Raw genomic sequence first — 23682 nt, 5'->3', positions numbered from 1 at the left:
GTTAAACATACCGTTCTATATAGTCCCCATCATTATCATAGTTAAACATACCGTTCTACATAGTCCCCATCATTATCATAGTTAACAAACCGTTCTACATAGTCCCCGTCGTTATCATAGTTAACATACCGTTCTACATAGTCCCCATCGTTATCATAGTTAACATACCGTTCTACATAGTCCCTATCGTTATCATAGTTAAACATACCGTTCTACATAGTCCCCATCATTATCATAGTTAACATTCCGTTCTACATAGTCCCCATCATTATCATAGTTAAACATACCGTTCTACATAGTCCCCATCATTATCATAGTTAACATTCCGTTCTACATAGTCCCCATCATTATCATAGTTAACAAACCGTTCTACATAGTCCCCATCGTTATCATAGTTAAGCATACCGTTCTACATAGTCCCCGTCATTATCATAGTTAAACATACTGTTCTACATAGTCCCCGTCATTATCATAGTTAAACATACCGTTCTATATAGTCCCCATCATTATCATAGTTAAACATACCGTTCTACATAGTCCCCATCATTATCATAGTTCACAAACCGTTCTACATAGTCCCCGTCGTTATCATAGTTAAACATAACGTTCTACATAGTCCCCGTCGTTATCATAGTTAACATACCGTTCTACATAGTCCCCATCATTATCATAGTTAACAAACCGTTCTACATAGTCCCTATCATTATCATATTTAACATATCATTCTACATAATCCCCATCATTATCATAGTTAAACATTCCGTTCTACATAGTCCCCATCATTATCATAGTTAACAAACCGTTCTACATAGTCCCCATCGTTATCATAGTTAAACATAACGTTCTACATAGTCCCCGTCGTTATCATAGTTAACAAACCGTTCTACATAGTCCCCATCGTTATCATAGTTAAACATACCGTTCTACATAGTCCTCATCATTATCATAGTTAACAAACCGTTCTACATAGTCCCCATCGTTATCATAGTTAAACATAACGTTCTACATAGTCCCCGTCGTTATCATAGTTAACATACCGTTCTACATAGTCCCCATCATTATCATAGTTAACAAACCGTTCTACATAGTCCCCATCGTTATCATAGTTAAACATACCGTTCTATATACTCCCCGTCGTTATCGTAGTTAAACATACCGTTCTACATAGTCCCCATCATTATCATAGTTCCCTTCGTACATCCGATCTGATCATTTTCTAGGCATTTCGCACTTTGTTTTGCTAAGACTGCACTTTTAGATTTTGCTTGATTAGCACACCGTGTTTGAGAATGTTCCGAGGAAATTAGGTTTATATCACTACATGATGATCATTCTGCTATGGTAGATTTTGTCATCTCTTTGTAAGGACGCAAAACAGCTACAAGTATAATCCATGGTCCCCATCACAAAGATTGCACAACCATGTTTCCATGTTGTAGTTCTCAACAAATTTCATTTTGGTGCGATGGTTTCTTTAGATACAGAAGAAACTGTGTTTATAAAACACATACATTAGATTAAATTTGAGGAGGAAATCGTGTACGTTATCAACACTAGCAATCTGTAACACGATGTTCCACTTACATTCAATATTGATCGAATCAATCCGGCAAATGTCCATCATAGGATAAGAAAAGTTAAAACAGAATGGGATCAAATCAAGAAATATGGGAGGTAAGCTTTGTTAGGAGCGGAGGAGCTACAAGGACAATTAGGATTTGGTATGGAGAATATTTCTGGAATTTGAAAAGAAAAAGTATTGAATAGGTCAGGTTGGATAGATATGTTGATAAACAAAGAATGGTATTTTTAACATTGAATAATAAAACTTGTTCTGTTGAGGATTTAAAGTGATGAAACGTGTTGAATTTTGAATAGAATCACACAAAATTGTCGGGAGTTTTAGGGGGGATGTTGTTATTTCATTTTATCTTGTCAAGGAGAACAATGAGGATTTGACAAGAAACAAGTTGGGACTTCAAAGGAGAAAAGAATAATATTGTGTAATTAAAAAGAATATATGGCTATTGAATGTTGACATAAGATAAATATGGGAATTAAAGATACAATGCTATTCTTTTTATTTTGTTATCTAATAACGAATGTCATGATTATATACGAATAATGAATGCGGTTGTAAGGTTTCACAAGGAAACGTCGAAGTGTTACATAAACTTTTGTTTTCTTTCAATTTGTGATAGCCATGATTTAATAACAAGAAAATATTTTTTCCGAAGAGTGTTTCCTAATTTTAAAACGATATACCTACATGTGTAACATGTTTTGTGCTGTTTATCATTGAATCATTTGATTATCTCTACCCTAGGAACCATTAATATCTATTTACTGGTAATTGGTAATTGACATCGTGTTCATAAAAAACGATGAAAATGCAGTAGCACACGTGTCTGCCTGCCGAGGATTAACGGTTTGGACTTGATAGCATGCATATGTTTTTGTATCACTTTGATGTTTGTAAGGGAGCGTGGGGAGAATATCTGCTGTACAAGCGTCTGGGTGACTGAGATCAATTACAGTGTAATTGATGACGTAAACGCGTGTCCATCCAACTAGTGTCCAACTGTACAGATTTGTTAGCTTACATGTTATCAACTGCAACGATCAAATATCTCTAAACAAACAAATAAAGTGTCTTCGAAAAAAATATTAGTTTGACTTTTCAACGGAATTGTGTTCAAATTATTATCAAAACAAGCTTGCATCTATATGCATTTGGCTTGGTGCAGATGTCGTAACGTCACAGACGACAATGATATATAGGGACTCTGAAAACACGTCTCGTGAAAGTAATTAATTTGTGATTTTTTCAGTAACTGCTGGGTAAAGCATGCTGGTGGATTTGAATACGTAATTTACGTTCCTATACTGGTGACTTTAGCGGTAAGTTGATAGAATTATGTAATTACACTTTCTAATTAAAAAATCAATTAAATGTCAACTAATTGTACTACAAGACGCCCGTAAGTAACGAGTTTCATAGAAAGTGATAATAGCACTAAAGGTCGTTGTAGAAGTTTATTTATAGACATGAACTGGACCAAATGACCACGAACTGTAAAGATCATTGTAAAACTTTATTTATAGTCATGAACTGGACCAAATGACCACGAACTATAAAGATCATTGTAAAACTTTATTTATAGTCATGAACTGGACCAAATGACCACGAACTATAAAGATCATTGTAAAACTTTATTTATAAACATCAACTGGACCAAATGACCACGAACTGTAAAGATCATTGTAAAACTTTATTTATAAACATCAACTGGACCAAATGACCACGAACTGTAAAGGCTGTTGTAAGAGTTTATTCATAAACATAAATTGGACTTTTTGACCACGAACTATAAAGACCGTTTTTTCAATGGTACAAAATCTCGTGGTTTTACCAAAATCTTAAGTGAAAAATGACGCATTTCCTTGTTGTTATGATGTTTTGTATTATAATGGTACCATTGATTATTCTTTCAGATCAACATATTTTTTTTCATCAATATTTTACGGATTCTGCTGACACAGTTACAGTCTCATCCTAACGAGCCCAGTAATTACAGGTAATTAACAAGCGAACCTGATGTAAAACAAGCGATACTGATATCTTTAAATCAATCATATTACGAGTATATTTCTACTCCAACATCAAGATAATAATACAAGTTTGGTGATTTATGTACCCTTTATCAGACAGAATAAATGTACTGTGCTAACTAATCACGTTTCTAGCACCTAACTGGGTTATATGTGTTTTTGTTGTTTACCAGTGGTGATGGTGTCTGTCCACTGATTGTACATTATTGATCTCAGTAAAGTGACGTATAGCAGTTACCTTGTCCATGTTGGTGGCCATGTGAGGACATTTCGGTGGGATTACTCTAGCATGTCCATGCGAGGACATTTCAGTGGGATTACTCTAGCATGTCCATGTGAGGACATTTCAGTGGGATTACTCTAGCATGTCCATGCGAGGACATTTCGGTGGGATTACTCTAGCATGTCCATGCGAGGACATTTCGGTGGGATTACTCTAGAATGTCCATGTTAGGACATTTCGGTGGGATTATCCTAGCATGTCCATGTTAGGACAATTCAGTGGGATTACTCTAGCATGTCCATGTTAGGACATTTAAGTGGGATAAAACTATTATGGTCATGTTAGGACATTTCAGTGGGATGTCTCTAACACTTTAATGTAAGGACATTTCATTTGGATGTCTCTATCATGTCCATGTTAGGACATTTCAGTGGGATTACTCTATCATATCTCATTCACTCGTATCACCACCTGTATTTGACATCAACTACTACTGTTCATAAAATGCACAAAACCGAATATTTATAAAGGACGGGGAACTTAACAATACCATAAAGCAAATTCGTCCTTCGTTTTTCGATGAATGAAGTGTTCGTGGTTTATGGAGACCTGTAAACAAAATTGATCAAATGTTCACGAAAAATATGATATACTTTTAAAACTGATTCGGATTTAAACCAATATTTTAAAAGCTAAAAAAATAAAACCCCTCGAAAATAAAACCTTAAGCAGTATCTACCATTGCAGGGAATTATAGAAATGACCACTAGAGTAGCATTTAGCATCGCATGGGTTTGTAAGATGACAACTTGAGCAGTCTCTGCCATGACAAGAGATTGTAAAATTGACAACTAGAACAGAATCTACCATGACATGGTATTGTGAAAATGACAACTTGAACAGAATCTACCATGACATGAGATTGTGAAATTGACAACTTGAACAGAATCTACCGTGACATGGGATTGTGAAAATGACAACTTGAACAGAATCTACCATGACATGAGATTGTGAAAATGCAACTTGAACAGAATCTGATATGACACGAGATTGTGAAATTGACAACTTGAACAGTATCTGATATGACATGAGATTGTGAAAATGACAACTTGAACAGTATCTACCACGACGAAAGATTGAAAAATTGACAACTTGAACAGAATCTACCATTACATGAGATTGTGAAAATGCAACTTGAACAGAATCTACCATGACATGAGATTGTGAAAATGACAACTTGAACAGTATCTGATATGACAAAGTAATTGTAAAATGACAACTAGGACTGCATCTGGCATGGAAGGGAATTGTGAAAATGACAACATGAACAGTATTTATCATGAGAGGAGATTGTGAAAATGACAACTTGAACAGTATTTATCATGAGAGGAGATTGTGAAAATGACAACTTGAACAGTATTTATCATGAGAGGAGATTGTGAAAATGACAACTTGAACAGTATTTATCATGAGAGGAGATTGTGAAAATGACAACTTGAACAGTATTTATCATGAGAGGTGATTGTGAAAATGACAACTTGAACAGTATTTATCATGAGAGGAGATTGTGAAAATGACAACTTGAACAGTATGCGTCATGAGAGGTGATTGTGAAAATGACAACTTGAACAGTATGCGTCATGAGAGGAGATTGTGAAAATGACAACTTGAACAGTATTTATCATGAGAGGAGATTGTGAAAATGACAACTTGAACAGTATGCGTCATGGCAGAGGCGAGTTGTTCAGGATTTATTGATTTTACTGTGATTATCAATTACGTTGCTTTCTTCTACATTGGAGAACAGGTAAAAGTAATGGATTTCTTGACATGGCTCTGAAATTCCTTTTATGTTTTAATGATACGACGTTGATTTAACATTTACTATATTGGCAGGTAATTAACTTTAGGTTTTGTAATCATACAACTATAGCATTAGCTTCCCGTGTCATTATCAAACTCTAACGGTTCATACAGATACATATTGATTGTAGGCAACGAAGAATCGGAACGCAGTCCCGAATACGGGTATTCATTTAATTTTACGTCATTTGCAGCGTAAAATTTGAAAACATTGCGTTTCGAGACTGAATAATACCATTAAGCTTGAATCCAAATTTCCACTTAAAGTTTGCCGTCGAACAATCGATTTCTATTAAAATTAATCTTAGCAGCAGTTACACGCTGATAAAATCAGTGTACAATCTATAGTGTAGTCTTTAACTTCCGTTCTCTCGTCACAACTTCCATTTGACATTAATCCTGTTCACTGTAAATAAGGACGCGAGTGTCGTTATTAGAACTTTAATTTTTGTTGTGGTTTAGAATGTTATACTAAAATAACAAGCAACAGATATATGTAAGTGATTCATTTTAACGAGTATATCATAAAATTTTACATTGTATGGTGACGTCATAATGGAAACACTATATATAGAATTAAGAATGACACTGAAAAATATCAAATATTATATGTTATATCTCAAAAACGGAAATTGTGAAACAAACTAAAGTTCCTCTTTAGCTTCAATGTTTGTTTTTGTTTCCTGGTTTATGTTTTTTGTTTTGTTTTGTTTTCTTTTTCATTTCATCCTCTAAAAAAAAAAAAAAAAAAAAACGGTAATAAAAATTTCTACAAAACGTTTCCATGTGTGGTAACTTGAATATAATAATCTACCTGTACATAATACCTCTAATGTAACTACCTGTACAGAAATGTTTCTATACGTGATACCTGTAATGTAACTACCTGTACAGAAATGTTTCTATACGTGATACCTGTAATGTAACTACCTGTACAGAAATGTTTCTATACGTGATACCTCTAATGTAACTACCTGTACAGAAATGTTTCTATACGTGATACCTGTAATGTAACTACCTGTACAGAAATGTTTCTATACGTGATACCTTTAATGTAACTACCTGTACAGAAATGTTTCTATACGTGATACCTCTAATGTAACTACCTGTACAGAAATGTTTCTATACGGGATACCTGTAATGTAACTACCTGTACAGAAATGTTTCTATACGTGATACCTCTAATGTAACTGCCTGTACAGAAATGTTTCTATACGTGATACCTCTAATGTAACTACCTGTACAGAAATGTTTCTATACGTGATACCTCTAATGTAACTGCCTGTACAGAAATGTTTCTATACGTGATACCTCTAATGTAACTACCTGTACAGAAATGTTTCTATACGTGATACCTCTAATGTAACTACCTGTACAGAAATGTTTCTATACGTGATACCTGTAATGTAACTACCTGTACAGAAATGTTTCTATACGTGATACCTCTAATGTAACTACCTGTACAGAAATGTTTCTATACGTGATACCTGTAATGTAACTACCTGTACAGAAATGTTTCTATACGTGATACCTGTAATGTAACTACCTGTACAGAAATGTTTCTATACGTGATACCTCTAATGTAACTACCTGTACAGAAATGTTTCTATACGTGATACCTCTAATGTAACTACCTGTACAGAAATGTTTCTATACGTGATACCTCTAATGTAACTACCTGTACAGAAATCTCATGTTTCTATACGTGATACCTCTAATGTAACTACCTGTACAGAAATGTTTCTATACGTGATACCTCTAATGTAACTACCTGTACAGAAATCTCATGTTTCTATACGTGATACCTCTAATGTAACTACCTGTACAGAAATGTTTCTATACGTGATACCTCTAATGTAACTACCTGTACAGAAATCTCATGTTTCTATACGTGATACCTCTAATGTAACTACCTGTACAGAAATGTTTCTATTATTCTCTTTATTGCCTCCAGAGATGAAGATTACAGAAGAATGTTGAACATATATACAAAGCGTACGATACATATATAAATGATTACAGAATATGAATAACATAGATACACACTTTATGCTTTAGGAGTAGGCATATCAAGTGCAAATTAAGCGAAAGGGGGTATTTTAAGGTATACCCAAGAGTTTCAAAATACAATTTTCTGACACAAATCAGGTAAACTATAATGAATTGTTAAGTCACATGACTCCTATAAAATGTACATGGACTATTTGTTATCTTTATCATTATATATATTAATTATAATATAGTTTACACATCTTGAACACACAAATACAGGATTTTATCCTGAATTCAATCAGCTCTTCTGCACTAATTTGATAGTTTACATTTCCTCCAATCAATATATGTAATAACTGAAGGTCTGGGAGAGAGTGTAAATAAACACTAAACAGTATATCAGTGGTATTAATTATACTGCACCACAGTTGGTCCCTCAACTCGGAAGTATAAATACACTGTAGCACTAGATGTGTCATAGGGTCTTGATATAGAAACCCACATTTGTGACATAATTCCATGGTAGTCAAGCTACGAATGGTTACCACTATTTTCATTATGTAATGTATATATTTTCTGTATTGAGGAAATCGAAGTGCTAACTTCCATAAAATACTAGGTTTGGGTTGGTTATGTATTTCTCTAAACCTTGTAAAATCATCATCAAACTTCATACGTTCCTTTAGATTGTACTCTTCATATTTCATTACAGCATTATATACTGTTGTTTTCCAATGGCTTTTCTTTCGAAAAATTCCAGTTTCTACAAAAGTATCTAGATTTTGAAGCAGTGAATACTTTTTTAATATTTTGACTATGTCTGGGATGAAACCGATCTGGTATGGTCTACCTAGTCGAAACAAAAATAGTCTGGTAATGAAAACTTTATAAACAGAAGACATTGTTTTCAATCTACACAATCTTCCAAAAAATAACAACTTTCTAATGTCTATATATGCTTCGATAGAGGTCCAACCAAGTAAAGATGTACACATATCTGTTCTGGTTCTCTTTTCAAACCCTTGAATAGATTTAACAATAAAATGTTGCGCCCTTTCTAGCATTATTATTTCGGTTTTTGTCAATTGCCAAAGCTCACATCCGTATAAGGCTGATGGATAAACTTTAATTTTGATAAGCTTCGCCACTGTTAAAGGGTTTAGAGCACAAGGATGTGCACCAGAACGAACAAGGGACATCGTACCCGATCTTAACTTATTACATGCACGTGCTGTTCTCTCGAATGAGTTCTGTTTACAGTTTAATAAGATACCAACATGTGTAATGCCATCAGTCTGTGGTATAATACAATTGTACAGATAAAGCTCATTATACACAGTGCAAGTTCTACTATTTGGGTTTGTGAAGGTAACAATTTTGCTTTTTACAGCAGAGAATGAAAAACGCCATCTTTTACTATAATTTTCACTTATTGATATCATTTTCTGAAGACTTCTAAGACTCGTACTGACCAAACAGATGTCGTCTGCTTGAGTAGGAACATTAACATTTAAATCAACAATTACTGCTCCTAGGCCAGAATTCTCTATTTCATTTAGTAAATCGTTAATAAATACTAGGTACATTTTGGCAGACAATGCCCCTCCCTGTAATATTCCACGTTCCATTTTGAGCATGGAGGATTTTAACCCATTGAATAAAACACAACTTTCAACATTTGTATACATACATTTTAGTAAAATCCACGTCTTCGCATTTAATCCTAATTCATAAATTTTGTACAATAGTCCAGCGTGCCACACAGTGTCGAACGCTTTGTTACTATCTAAGAAAGCAACATGGACGTTGGAACCATATTCAATATTGTGACTTATACATTCTTGAAGACTGAATGATGTGCATAGACTACACAAATCTTTTTGATAGGCAGACTGTTGTCTATTTGGAAATACACGGGAATTTAAAACTCGTTGGATTCTTTGTGCTAAAACCATTTCAAACATTTTAAAAAATACAGGTAATAATGTGATCCCCCTGTAGCTGTTGGGGTCTTCTTTCTTTTTACCTTGACCTTTATACAATGTTATAATAATGCCTTTTTTCCAGTCTTTTGGAATGTATTCGTTTTTTATGACATTATTAAATAAGGTGGCGATATATTCAAAAAGTACTGTTCCACCATGTTTAATGTGTTCGTATACTATACCGTCCCACCCTCCTGCTTTTTTAGATTTGAGACCTCTAGACACCAAGGCAATTTCTGAAGTGGTAATGCATTCGTTCAGGTATATGTCTACCTCATTATGAACTTTCTTTTCAATTTCGTTCACGCGGTTTATGATTTCTCTTTGGAACGTGTTGTCCAATTCTTCATTCGGTTTATCATGGAACAAATTTTCGAAATGTGTCGCCCACGCTTCGACGATATTTTTGGGGTCTCGTAAAATTACATTGTTGTATTTCATTTCAGTCTGAAGTGTTTTGCTTTTACAAGATTTACCTTTGTATAAATGCCAGAATAAATTCTGGTCAAGTTCACTGGATTTTTCTATTTCATTAAATTGTTCAGACATATACCTATTAAATGCATCACGAAGTTTTCTTCTGAAAGAAGTTTTGCTCTCTTTATACTGCAGAAAACTATGAGAGAAATTTCTAGGTTTTCCTTCATTTAGCCATTTTTGCCTTTTAATTTGCACCGAAGTGTGCATTTCCGACAATTCTTTAGACCAATATGGTTTTAAATAGCTTTTGTACTTTTTTATAGGCAAGGTAGAGTTGGAGGATTGCAATATAGCTGAAACAATATCTTTGGAGAACTGGTCTATGCATTCGTTAGACATTTGTCCGGCAGGCAATTCTATTAACTTTAAATTATTTCCCAACTCCAGCATATAATTATTAATATTACCGTTATGCAGGACTTTTTTCCAGTTATATTTCACAAAATTTGATGTATTTGATGCATTACACCGATATAGCAACGGTGAGACCTTTATAGAACATACAATAGGGCTGTGCTCAGACACATTCATAGCTTCATCATCTAGTACTTCACATGAATCAACTAAGTCAATCTTATTTGACTGGACAAGAACATGGTCAATACAAGTACAGTTACCCGTCTGAGGCCAAAATGTATAAACAGGTCCCTTGCAGTCTGATTGTACGTTGGCAGACAGTAGGTTCATTCTATCTAAAAATGATCGGAAAATTGTGGATCTCTCGTCGTCTTTAAATTGGTACCGGGGACCCTTAATTTTAACATTTAAGTCACCTATAACTATCACTAGTCCTTGTTCCGAATAAACAGAGACAAGCGATTCTAATAGGTCTATGTGGTCAGTGAACATTTCAATAGGTCTCGAGGAGGCTGGCATATAAGCCAGAAAACAATATATATGCTCCCCATTCTGAGTTTGAATCTCACTTCCAATAACTCTCGGACTATCCACGGGGATTTCTTGAACAATTAGCGATTTGTCTTTGTACAGAATACCAACACCACCTCTAATACTACATCTGTAACGTAGTGGGTCAATTTCATAGACTGGTTTTGCTATATAAGAGTAACCGCTACTTTTAAAAGTATCAAAAAAGGACATGCTATATTCTCTCAACCAGTGTTCAGAGACACCGCATATATCAATGCTGTGTGTATTGAGACAATTAAGAAGATACGGCGTGCCAGCCATTATCCCCTCGATGTTCCAACACATAATGTTCAGTTTTTCAGCCACGCCCATTCTCAGTTAGAAATACGTCGCGAGGTAGCCACGGGCGTACATATATGCCTTCTGGCCAGAAAGACCGGTTTCCAACAAAACATTTGCCGTCATCTACCACGTTTAGTTGTGCCGAGGCTGTTCGTTTGTAGTCCCTTTCGAAATATCGAAGAAAAGTAACTTTGACATTTTTTCGCTCGAGGTATTGTCGCATCAGCTCCTCTGACGAAGTGGCCTTATTGATACCATGCACGTAGAATCTTTGGACTCTACTACGATTCACAGGTTTAAATCCACCAAACTGTTCGCGCTGTATGTTACATACTGATGAAGGGCAGTGGACTTGTATTGGTTTTGGTGTATCATTTGTCTGTTCAATCCTGGTATTATCGGTTGTAGATTTTTCTAGTGGAGAAATTTTCGGCACTGATGAAGAGCAGTGAACTGGTATAGGTTTTGGCTCCTCGTTTATCCGTTTGTCTGTCGTACCATCACTTGCAAATTTGTTGATAGTGTCACTTTTCCTTTGCTTGTTGCTGCTGGTGTCGTCTAACACATGAAATCTGTTTGACAGATTAAGTGTCGGCTGTGTTGCTTTGTTGTCCCTCGACTTGCCTTGTGTCGTAACTGTTCGTTGGGCGTCTTTGTGGTCCTTTGAAACCCTCTTTTTGAGATCGTTTAATTGTTTTTGTAGAGTTGATGTCGACAATTTTAAATGTTCTATCGCTTCTTCTAAGTCTTTGTACTCCGTATCTTGTTGCTTCATTTTCTGATTTGTAAGCCTTATTTGGTATTTAAGACTCGCCACACCGTTTTGTTGTTCGTTATCATATCTTTGTGCGATATTTAGACAGTCTGTCATTTTCTCCTTAGTTCCAGAAATATCAGATTTCAATATGTTAATTTTCTTTTCTATATTTACACCAAGTTTTTGAATTAAATTGTCTTGCTCATTAATGTCTTCCTTATTGTTGTTAACATTTATCTCCAACTTGTTGTTTTCTTGTCTTATGGTTTCGATTTTCTGTTGTGTCTCCTTTTCTATTTGTTCTAATTTACTTTTAATTGTTCCGTTCTCTTTCTCACAATTTTCTAACTGATTTTTCAATGTCTTTATCTCCGCCTGAAACTTTTTAGCTCTATTTTGGGCACCTTCTTTTTCTTTCAAAAGTTTCTTCATTGTGCTTTTCAGTTCATCTATCTGTTCATTATAGTTTGTTTTCAATTCGAGGATCTCTCGTTGTATCGCGACCACAGTTTCGGTCAACACATGTACACCAGCTACATCGTCAGATTGTGTCTGTGATTTTTGAAAAGGTGCGTTTACGCTACCGATTCGCTTTTTCTTTGTGGGTACAACTTCTGCGATATCATCAGAAAATTCACCGTCACATGCAAGCAACAAAGTAAAGCAGTCTTTCGATAATTTTTTCTGCAAGGACGCAGGTACAGTTTGACCCCATTTTCGCGTTTCAATTCGTCGTCTCAGATAACCATCTTTCACGGGGAAATCATCACGCGCTACGGCTTTCTGATAAAGTTCATTCCTGATCATCTCTAAGTCCGTGACATTGTCTCTGGTTAATTTTCGGATGTAGTCAATTACTATTGTTCGTGGTTGATTTTTAATGTTTTCAATTTCAGTGATATAATACTTCATTGTACTAGTATTATGGGTATTAGCACTGTTCTCAGTCGAGGTGCTGGTTTGGGTATCATCCCAGTCACTATCATCAGCATCACAGATGACGTTTTCGCGTTGTCCATTTTGCCATGGGCTAATTAGCATGTCGGGTAGCACCACGTTAGTGAGGGTTGTGTAACGAGGGGTGTGATTGCCGTCAATTACACTTACTGATATATCCGTATTGTCGCAACTTGCGGCTACATTTACATCCGCCATAGTCAGTAAATAGCAACAAAATCAAAATTCGATGCTTCAACTTATTTACATGAAAATCACAGAGTAAATAAAGCATTCACAGAGTCCACATAAACTGATAAATACACGGGTTCACAATTGTACAAGTGTTACAGTTTACCTTTGTGTGAATACCTGGTCATTAGACAATACTCTAATGTAACTACCTGTACAGAAATGTTTCTATACGTGATACCTCTAATGTAACTACCTGTACAGAAATGTTTCTATACGTGATACCTTTAATGTAACTACCTGTACAGAAATGTTTCTATACGTGATACCTGTAATGTAACTACCTGTACAGAAATGTTTCTATACGTGATACCTCTAATGTAACTACCTGTACAGAAATGTTTCTATACGTGATACCTCTAATGTAACTACCTGTACAGAAATGTTTCTATACGTGATACCTTTAATGTAACTACCTACTACCTGTACAGAAATGTTTCTATACGTGATACCTCTAATGTAACTACCTGTACAGAAATGTTTCTATACGTGATACCTCTAATGTAACTACCTGTACAGAAATGTTTCTATACGTGATACCTCTAATGTAACTACCTGTACAGAAATGTTTCTATACGTGATACCTCTAATGTAACTACCTGTACAGAAATGTTTCTATACGTGATACCTCTAATGTAACTACCTGTACAGAAATGTTTCTATACGTGAAATGTTTGTAACTACCTGTACAGAAATGTTTCTATACGTGATACCTCTAATGTAACTACCTGTACAGAAATGTTTCTATACGTGATACCTCTAATGTAACTACCTGTACAGAAATGTTTCTATACGTGATACCTCTAATGTAACTACCTGTACAGAAATGTTTCTATACGTGATACCTCTAATGTAACTACCTGTACAGAAATGTTTCTATACCTCTAATGTAACTACCTGTACAGAAATGTTTCTATACGTGATACCTCTAATGTAACTACCTGTACAGAAATGTTTCTATACGTGATACCTTTAATGTAACTACCTGTACAGAAATGTTTCTATACGTGATATACGTGATACCTCTAATGTAACTACCTGTACAGAAATGTTTCTATACGTGATACCTCTAATGTAACTACCTGTACAGAAATGTTTCTATACGTGATACCTCTAATGTAACTACCTGTACAGAAATGTTTCTATACGTGATACCTCTAATGTAACTACCTGTACAGAAATGTTTCTATACGTGATACCTCTAATGTAACTACCTGTACAGAAATGTTTCTATACGTGATACCTCTAATGTAACTACCTGTACAGAAATGTTTCTATACGTGATACCTCTAATGTAACTACCTGTACAGAAATGTTTCTATACGTGATACCTCTAATGTAACTACCTGTACTGAAATGTTTCTATACGTGATACCTCTAATGTAACTACCTGTACAGAAATGTTTCTATACGTGATACCTTTAATGTAACTACCTGTACAGAAATGTTTCTATACGTGATACCTCTAATGTAACTACCTGTACAGAAATGTTTCTATACGTGATACCTCTAATGTAACTACCTGTACAGAAATGTTTCTATACGTGATACCTCTAATGTAACTACCTGTACAGAAATGTTTCTATGTTTCTATGTAACTACCTGTACAGTGATATACCTCTAATGTAACTACCTGTACAGAAATGTTTTTCTATACGTGATAAAAGGTTTTCCATTTATAACATGTTGAAACAGACTTCAGGTTGAGTCATCTGCAAACTGGTCGCCTGCACCGGCATGTCGATCACAAACAAGGAAACTGATAGTTAATTGCACGTTTCAAAATTTTCCTTGCAAATGGGAAGGGCAAGTGTTAGGAGAAGTGACAGCGATATCTCGGGCTTTCCCATATTATTTTACCATATGTTACAATCTTGTGACAAGACCTGTGATGGACTTGCCCTTTCAAAATTAATGGCATCAGAGAAGTAACAGTGAAGCATCTCTTTGCATATTTGTATTGAGTTTGTGAGAACTATACAAAGCCTGTCGATCTGTTTATAGTAAATCACTGATAAGATCCCTTCCTGTCCTGATTTTAACTTCATTATTTAAAAATATTCACGGTGTACGAGATTTACGCCTGCTTAAGAACTGACGTGGAAATGACAATTGATCTCTGGACCATCACTTATGTATAGAGGCATGAAGCTGATTGTATCGTTTTTATCTTGTCAAAATGTCAACCAAGCTGTGATCTATCACATGTTTTACTTTAACAAATGTTTATTTCATAAGTTGTGTATAAAAGCGATATTTTGTTCATTGATAAACTTTTATCTTCGGAAACTCTTAACCCAGACAAGATACTACGAACTACTCGTGCATGTAATATACTCGTATATTTTTGAAATCGTTAGGTGTGAAAAAATAGGCTTGCTCCGTGTACTTTATATTGAACGTTAATACCGTATTTGGCTGACGAAATAGAGGTCTTACAAGGACTTTTTCTTCAGTCTCAATGTTAAAATGATTTTGAAGAAGCCGTTATTGCAGCATTTTGTTTTTTTTTCTCCTACCTTCCATTTTTATGATGGTGTCTAGCATACGCCATCACTTTTATGATCTTTGATAATGGCAGAAGTTTAACCAAAGAGGAAATGTAGTTTATATGTATAACAAAATTATATGTATAACATAAACAGATGATGTTACAGGTGCTCTCGATATTTTCTCTTGTTTATTTAATTTTTGTTATTCCTTCCGTTACAAGAACTTTCGAGGTATTGTATACTAATGTATACAAACAAAGCTAATTAGACTACAAAATGGTTGTTTGACATGAACCACAATCTCCCCTCCACCTTCTTGGATCCTGGTTATTTGGTGTTGAAGTGAACCCCAATCTCCCCTCCACCTTCTTGGATCCTGGCTATTTGGTGTTGACGTGAACCCCAATCTCCCCTCCACCTTCTTGGATCCTGGCTATTTGGTGTTGACGTGAACCCCAATCTCCCCTCCACCTTCTTGGATCCTGGTTATTTGGTGTTGCCGTGAACCCCAATCTCCCCTCCACCTTCTTGGATCCTGGCTATTTGGTATTGACGTGAACCCCAATCTCCCCTCCACCTTCTTGGATCCTGGTTATTTGGTGTTGACGTGAACCCCAATCTCCCCTCCACCTTCTTGGAGCCTGGTTATTTGGTGTTGACGTGAACCCCAATCTCCCCTCCATCTTCTTGGATCCTGGTTATTTGGTGTTGACATGAACCCCAATCTCCCCTCCACCTTCTTGGATCTTGGTTTGATCTATAATATAAATAAGCAAATATGGATAGATTCTGTTAGTAATGTAATTCATTCCCCACAATACTGGCGATCAGGTATCTTAGCAATCGCAATTGTACTTTAAAAACTTACAAAATAAAAAAAAAATGATCAGATTATAGATTTGTAAAAGTTTTGTGAAATCACGTGTTAGTGTTTGGTGATGATATTTAGAAGAATTGATGAATGTTGTATTGATTTTCAGTGTACTGTAGTATTCCATAGTCATCACAAGGATGTACTGTCACATTTCATCGATCGAGATGATGATATAATATTTTTTTCTGATATCTTATTACTGGGTTTGGAGATTTACTTCCGGTCTACAATATCTGTGTGTGTTACTGCTACGACTCACATAAAACTTTTTTTTTTTAATTTTACAGACGTGCGTTCCGGGCCACATTTGTACTTGTTCCTCTTTTTGGTATCCAGTCCATCCTTGTAATCTACAGACCGAACACTTCCGGATCAGCCATGTTTGTGTACGAGGTTGCAAAGACGATTGTCATCAATACTCAGGTGAGAGAAAAATATTTAGATTTACGAATAGAAATGTTAACTTGTGTTTTGTTTATTTTATGTAAACCTAATTAGATAAGATGTGATTTGATGAATAACAGCGTTCAATCGTTTATTGACATATCTTAACACATTGAATAGCTCTCCTATTGATATTGTGATAAACTCATATTGTTACTACGTTTTCTTTCGTTTGCAGGGCGGGATAATTTCTCTCATTTTCTGCGTTTTCAATGGGGAGGTAAGGTAGATCATTTGATTATTCTACATATTTTTGAAATTACAGAACAACTCGCCAATATCTCCTATGAGAAAGTGGAAGTCTTCCCATGTCCTTCCCCATGTTTTTTCCTGCAGAGTCAATTCTATATCATTGCCGTCATTATTTCTCAGAAACAAAATTTGATTGTACTCCATTTCTTACCATTGTTCTTATTTCTTCTATTTTCTTCCGGCGCACAGGTTTTCCCCATTTTCCTCAAAACTTAAAAGGCTCAAACAATCATTAGAAGAAAAATGTTGGGGAATTTATGATTGCATGGCAGAGTGCAAATGATTTTTCGTTTTGATTAGTTGTCTTGCAAACTAAAAGCGGTCATCTGATTGGCTAAAAATCCCATTATTATTCAGACGTCGATGAAATTTGCTCCACGTGTATGTATACATGATGGTACCGCCAACTTTGCAAGGATAATAATTAGAGCTATCATTCCGATGTAGTGTGGATGAATTTGGGAACTGTTGATAAATATCGAATGTCTGCTCATGTCTTCTAAATACTGAATGACCATTATTTTGCCTGTTCTAACACCTACATATAACTCCGATTTACACTTTTGTATATCAATATTTCTAGGTCCACACTCACATAAAGAACCTGATCCGGAAGAGCTGGCCAGGCTTTATGAATAGCGAACCAAGATTCACGAGTGTCACTTCAACAACACAGTACACAAACGTGCAGACCTCGGTGCGCAGAAGCCCGCGTCTCCAGGACTCCCAACAACATCAGAGCTACATCCCATTGGACACTGTCGATGACACAAGTCGTGACGTCACCAAAACAAATGGGCACGTGACTTTCAAAGAACCTAATAATACTGTGAATTGATTTTTTACAGCTTGGTTTCCTTGTAAGCCTCATTTGGAAAGAGGGAGGTTGGATCATTCAGTATCATGGCGATTACACTTAGTTGTGGACTTGAAAAAGATACGTGACAGGTCTTAATTGTAAATGTCTAACATTACCGTTAAGTGTATGTGTAAAATGTACATATAAATATCTTCCACTGAGAAACATCATATCCGACTCGTTATGGTCGATCTGTGGTTTTTCCCTACCAGTATGTATTTCCCCTGAGAAACTGAATATTCGACTTGATAAGATTGGGTATACATTTACATGTACGTTTCATGGGTATATTGATCAATCAACTACTGAAAGCGGATATGAGTAGAACACAAGTCGTTTTCCTTGAAGTAGTCTCCCAAGATATATATCAAGGTTAGTTCGGGCCTCTTGTTTCATATGTATCGTGTTGTTTTGGCGAGAATATTATTTTTATATTCTTTTATATATGTGAAGGATAACTGCGAATATGTGCCTAGAATCAACTTATCGATTTCATTTTCTGACCTTTTTAAAACTCCGTGCTATCCTTCCCTATCGCTTCACTAATTAACATGTACATTTGATTTGCATGTAATTAAAGCTGTCAGGAGATACCGTTTTTTGTTGATGAAATGACATCGGACCTAGTGCTCCTGTGATCTAATGAGCCATCACAGAAACTATCTTACCAATATAGATAGACTCGCCATGATGTTTGAAGTGTGATATTGAAAGAATAACACAGGATACCTCCAACCTAAAGCGATAGTTGGTATCCAAGCGATCAGTCACACGACCAGAACCAGATGTGTTTCCGATTGATATAAAGACGGACTAAGTTATTAAACATTGTTTTCAAGTGAGTTTAACATCGGAGTGCTCCTCCAGATTGCCATTCGAAATGTTTGTCCGCATAAACCAACAGGTTCCATGTAAGTAAGTGTAAAAACGACAACTATGTGTAGAAACTTACTTAGCTTGCCCAGTCGTACATGTTTTTCTTCAAAATTAGTATCGTGTACAAAGGTAGCTTAGATGTGTTACAAGGGAGACAACCACTACATGTACACGTGTTGTGCGATTCTATGTTTCTTCTTTATTTTTTAGTCAATTCACTTCTATATATATATATCATGCTATTTAAAAGAAACAAAAACAAACAAAAACGGAGTACCTTACATCATTAAAATTTTGCAGTCTGCACGAAGTGTTTTTGATACCTCCTCGGCTTGAAACCAGCAATGGATGAAAAAGGGAATTTGTTTTTTTCAAAATTTGTAATATTGATGGCAGCGAATCAGATTGATATTGATATGAAACGGAAATTGATAAAAAAAAATGGGGAGTGGGGGGCATTATCGTTCCTGATATCCTATATGTGATGACGTCATCCAAATATTAACGTTATTGTTATCCCACATAACTCATATATTACGTCACCCAAACCATTTGTCCAGTGTGACGTCATTACAACATTACTATAATTATTACCTCAAACACTGCTGTCACTATCATGGTATTCCCCAAAACTACCACATTTACGTCGTCCTCTAACACTTTACGACATCCATAACTTACCTTTCACTATAACTCGCTATTAAAATGTCAATATTGGATCGTATAAATGGATGGGTATTAGGGTCAAAAAGGGGTTTTGTATCATACATTTAATGTATTTTGATAATATTTTTCGGGTCTCTGTACTGGTGCTCTTGGAAACGAAGCACGAAACTAACTTAAATACATGTTAATATAGTCAGTTGATGCTTGTAGAGTGTTTGTACATATTCCACAAATATTTTCTTATGTTTTTGTGTACATGTACAGTATATATATCATTGTCATTGGCGATCAACGCATTTCACCGATAAATATCATGTAATTCCCGATTAGTCTTTCATTGTGTCAATGTAAGTATTTGACGAAGTGATCGATGTAGAAGCTACATAAATATCTATCTATATTTCTATCTGTTGTATATGGACGTATGAAATCCGTTGTCATGACGACGTGGAACAGATCCACATATATCCCATAATAATAAAACATGACTGAAAAACGATATCATTGTTTGTCATAATTGTTTACTTGTATTTCGTCGTTTGGTTTGTCACACCGTCAAAAATCATAGTCTTGGTACCTTGTGGCTACATCAACATTGAGCAACATGAAGAATTCCCGCCGCATACTATTCAAAGAATTTAGCTCTCTCTCTCTCTCTCTCTCTCTCTCTCTCTCTCTCTCTCTCTCTCTCTCTCTCTCTCTCTCTCTCTCTCTCTCTCTCTCTCTCTCTCTCTCTCTCTCTCTCTCTCTCTCTCTCTCTCTCTCTCTCTCTCTCTCTCTCTCTCTCTCTCTCTCATAACAGTTCTTTAACATGAACATAAGCAGTTATTTAAAAACTCACTGCTACGCGTTCACGCACGTAGCAACCAATGCACGTCCGCGCGCGCACATTTACATAGGTTAAAAGGTTCCTTTACTATAAACACAAGATACAATCTCTTTAGTTTTGTCTGATCTATATACTGATGATACTGGAAATACAATTACTACAAATGATATGAAGCTAATTTACATAAATAATCAAAAATCCTCTATTTGTAATAAGGACAAATCGTAACTGATGATACCACTCAGTAAGACAAAATAGGGTCTACTTTACCGGTATTTAGGAGAGCTATCTATTAAGGTAAACTATACGATCTATATCTCGGAATGTGCTAAACCTCTAGAGTGTGGTAAACGTAAAACAAATTGTCTAATATGGATCTAGTAACGAATGAATCGAGATAAGGTAATATCTGATACATTCACATACACGAGTTTAGTCTGTTCGTACTACACAAGAATTCCTTCGATATTTTCCACCAGTTATACTACAATACATATAACTATCGGTATCCTGGTAATACAGCCACTACAGAAAACACTGTCATGATCGGAAGTTTTCACCATCATCTAAACCTCGGACGAACATGTATAAATTAAACATTTATGACGTACATATATAAATTAAACATTTATGACGTACATATATAAATTAAACATTAAGGACGAACATGTATAAATTAAACATTTATGACGAACATATATAAATTAAACATTAAGGACGAACATGTATAAATTAAACATTTAGGACGAACATGTATAAATTAAACATTAAGGGACGAACATGTATAAATTAAACATTTAGGACGTACATGTATAAATTAAACATTTAGGACGAACATGTATAAATTAAACATTTATGACGTACATGTATAAATTAAACATTTATGACGTACATGTATAAATTAAACATTAAGGACGAACATGTATAAATTAAACATTTAAAACAAATTGAAGTGGATAAATTAAACATTAAGGATTTCAAAGTGTTCAAAATTACATTTTACGCACTAAAAGATTTAAATTAAACATTATTTTTGTATGTATAAATTAAACATTTATATACATATATAAATTAAACATTTAGGACGAACATGTATAAATTAAACATTTAGGACGTACATGTATAAATTAAACATTTAGGACGAACATGTATAAATTAAACATTTCTCTTGTTTGTATAAATTAAACATTTGACGTTATTTCTTTAAACATTTAAATGCTTACAGTGCTGTAAATTAAACATTTATGACGTACATGTATATAATTAAACATTAAGGACGAACCTTTTCTTTTGTATAAATTAAACATTTAAAACAAATTGAAGTGAAATAAAGTTTCCCATTTTCATCAATAATTGATCATGTGATCAGTCACTCAGGTCTTACAAACAGCTTGGACATTTACAAATTATTGCTGTTTCTAATGCAGTAATAATTGAAATATCTGCAGATTTATTGTTGTTGCTTCTGATACGTTTTCTAAGAGAGAAAAATCGCTGTCTATTTAGTTTTTAGTTCAAGTATTTAACAAACATTCCATACTTCTTAAATGAGATAAAAATATACTATTAACCATACATACTTATCAATTTGGTACTATGGTAACACAATGGCTCACCTCCGCAACAGAAAACACCCAAAACTCGGAAACAAGGTTCTGGTGTGTGTTTGAAATTCGACGAAAATCATGTAGTACGGTGCTGCGTTAGTGTATCAGGATGTACTTAGTCTTATGGTGGTCAGCTGTGTCACCCAGTAATCATAACTCTGGCAAATATGTTGGTATGTTCTGTTATTATATAAGTCTTCATATTTAATGTTATAAATTAAATCATATTTTAATTGCAACATTCACTGTATCAGTAAATTACTTCCGAGTTTATAATTACATATTTATCGCTCTATTGTACATGATATACCGACATATGTAGAACAACTACATATATATTTATCGCTCTATTGTACATGATATACCGACATATGTAGGACAACTACATACATATTTATCGCTCTATTGTACCTGATATACCGACATATGTAGAACAACTACATATATATTTATCGCTCTATTGTACATGATATACCGACATATGTAGAACCGACATATGTAGAGCAACTACATATATATTTATCGCTCTATTGTACACGATATACCGACATATGTAGAACAACTACATATATATTTATCGCTCTATTGTACACGATATACCGACATATGTAGAACAACTACATATATATTTATCGCTCTATTGTACACGATATACCGACATATGTAGAACAACTACATATATATTTATCGCTCTATTGTACACGATATACCGACATATGTAGAACAACTACATATATATTTATCGCTCTATTGTACACGATATACCGACATATGTAGAACAACTACATATATATTTATCGCTCTATTGTACACGATATACCGACATATGTAGAACAACTACATATATATTTATCGCTCTATTGTACACGATATACCGACATATGTAGAACAACTACATATATATTTATCGCTCTATTGTACATGATATACCGACATATGTAGAACAACTACATATATATTTATCGCTCTATTGTACACGATATACCGACATATGTAGAACAACTACATATATATTTATCGCTCTATTGTACATGATATACCGACATATGTAGAACAACTACATATATATAATGTAATTTTCGTCTTACCGTCAATTTCAGTAATGTCATTTTTCATCATCATTGCCTTTTTCTGTTTTAATTTGCGCTCTCATGTCATAGCATCATGTTTTCCCCCGGAAGACGAATGATGCCTTTTTTAAAAACTTGTTTCTGATTTCAACTGTATATTTACAAATATTTTTTTTTAGATTAAAATAAACTTTGAAACGCCGTTTTCAACGAACAGAAACAACAATAAAATTGTCTACAGTACGAATAGTCAGGTCAAATGACATAATAGAAATAGTAAAAGAGAAAAATCTACATCACACAGTATATCAACTTTTCTATCCTTCATAACTATTTGCCTTTAATGTGCAGTCGCTCACACTACACATACTAAACGCCGGAAGTTTCACGAGACAGATCGG

The 23682-nt window shown here is 34.8% G+C and overlaps 1 protein-coding gene across 3 annotated transcripts in view; it reads left to right on the top strand.

Moving 5' to 3' along the window:
* The window catches only part of LOC132545550 (calcitonin gene-related peptide type 1 receptor-like), a 109483-nt gene extending 89209 nt beyond the window's left edge, over positions 1-20274 (top strand). For all 3 annotated transcript variants that reach the window (XM_060209246.1, XM_060209254.1, XM_060209238.1), the window contains 5 exons: positions 2832-2901; positions 3496-3578; positions 16966-17101; positions 17301-17342; positions 17958-20274. In XM_060209246.1, coding sequence (XP_060065229.1) covers positions 2832-2901; positions 3496-3578; positions 16966-17101; positions 17301-17342; positions 17958-18212 — 586 coding nt within the window. In that variant the 3' untranslated portion in view covers positions 18213-20274. The remainder of the gene's footprint in view (positions 1-2831; positions 2902-3495; positions 3579-16965; positions 17102-17300; positions 17343-17957) is intronic.
* Positions 20275-23682: the final 3408 nt, after the last annotated feature.

Source organism: Ylistrum balloti, unplaced genomic scaffold, assembly GCF_031769215.1.
Source record: "Ylistrum balloti isolate Yb309-2 unplaced genomic scaffold, AGI_CSIRO_Ybal_v1 Utg369598, whole genome shotgun sequence".
Lineage (NCBI taxonomy): Eukaryota > Metazoa > Mollusca > Bivalvia > Pectinida > Pectinidae > Ylistrum > Ylistrum balloti.
The sequence above is the reverse complement of the archived record's forward strand: the minus strand, read 5'-3'. Positions and strand labels throughout refer to the sequence as shown.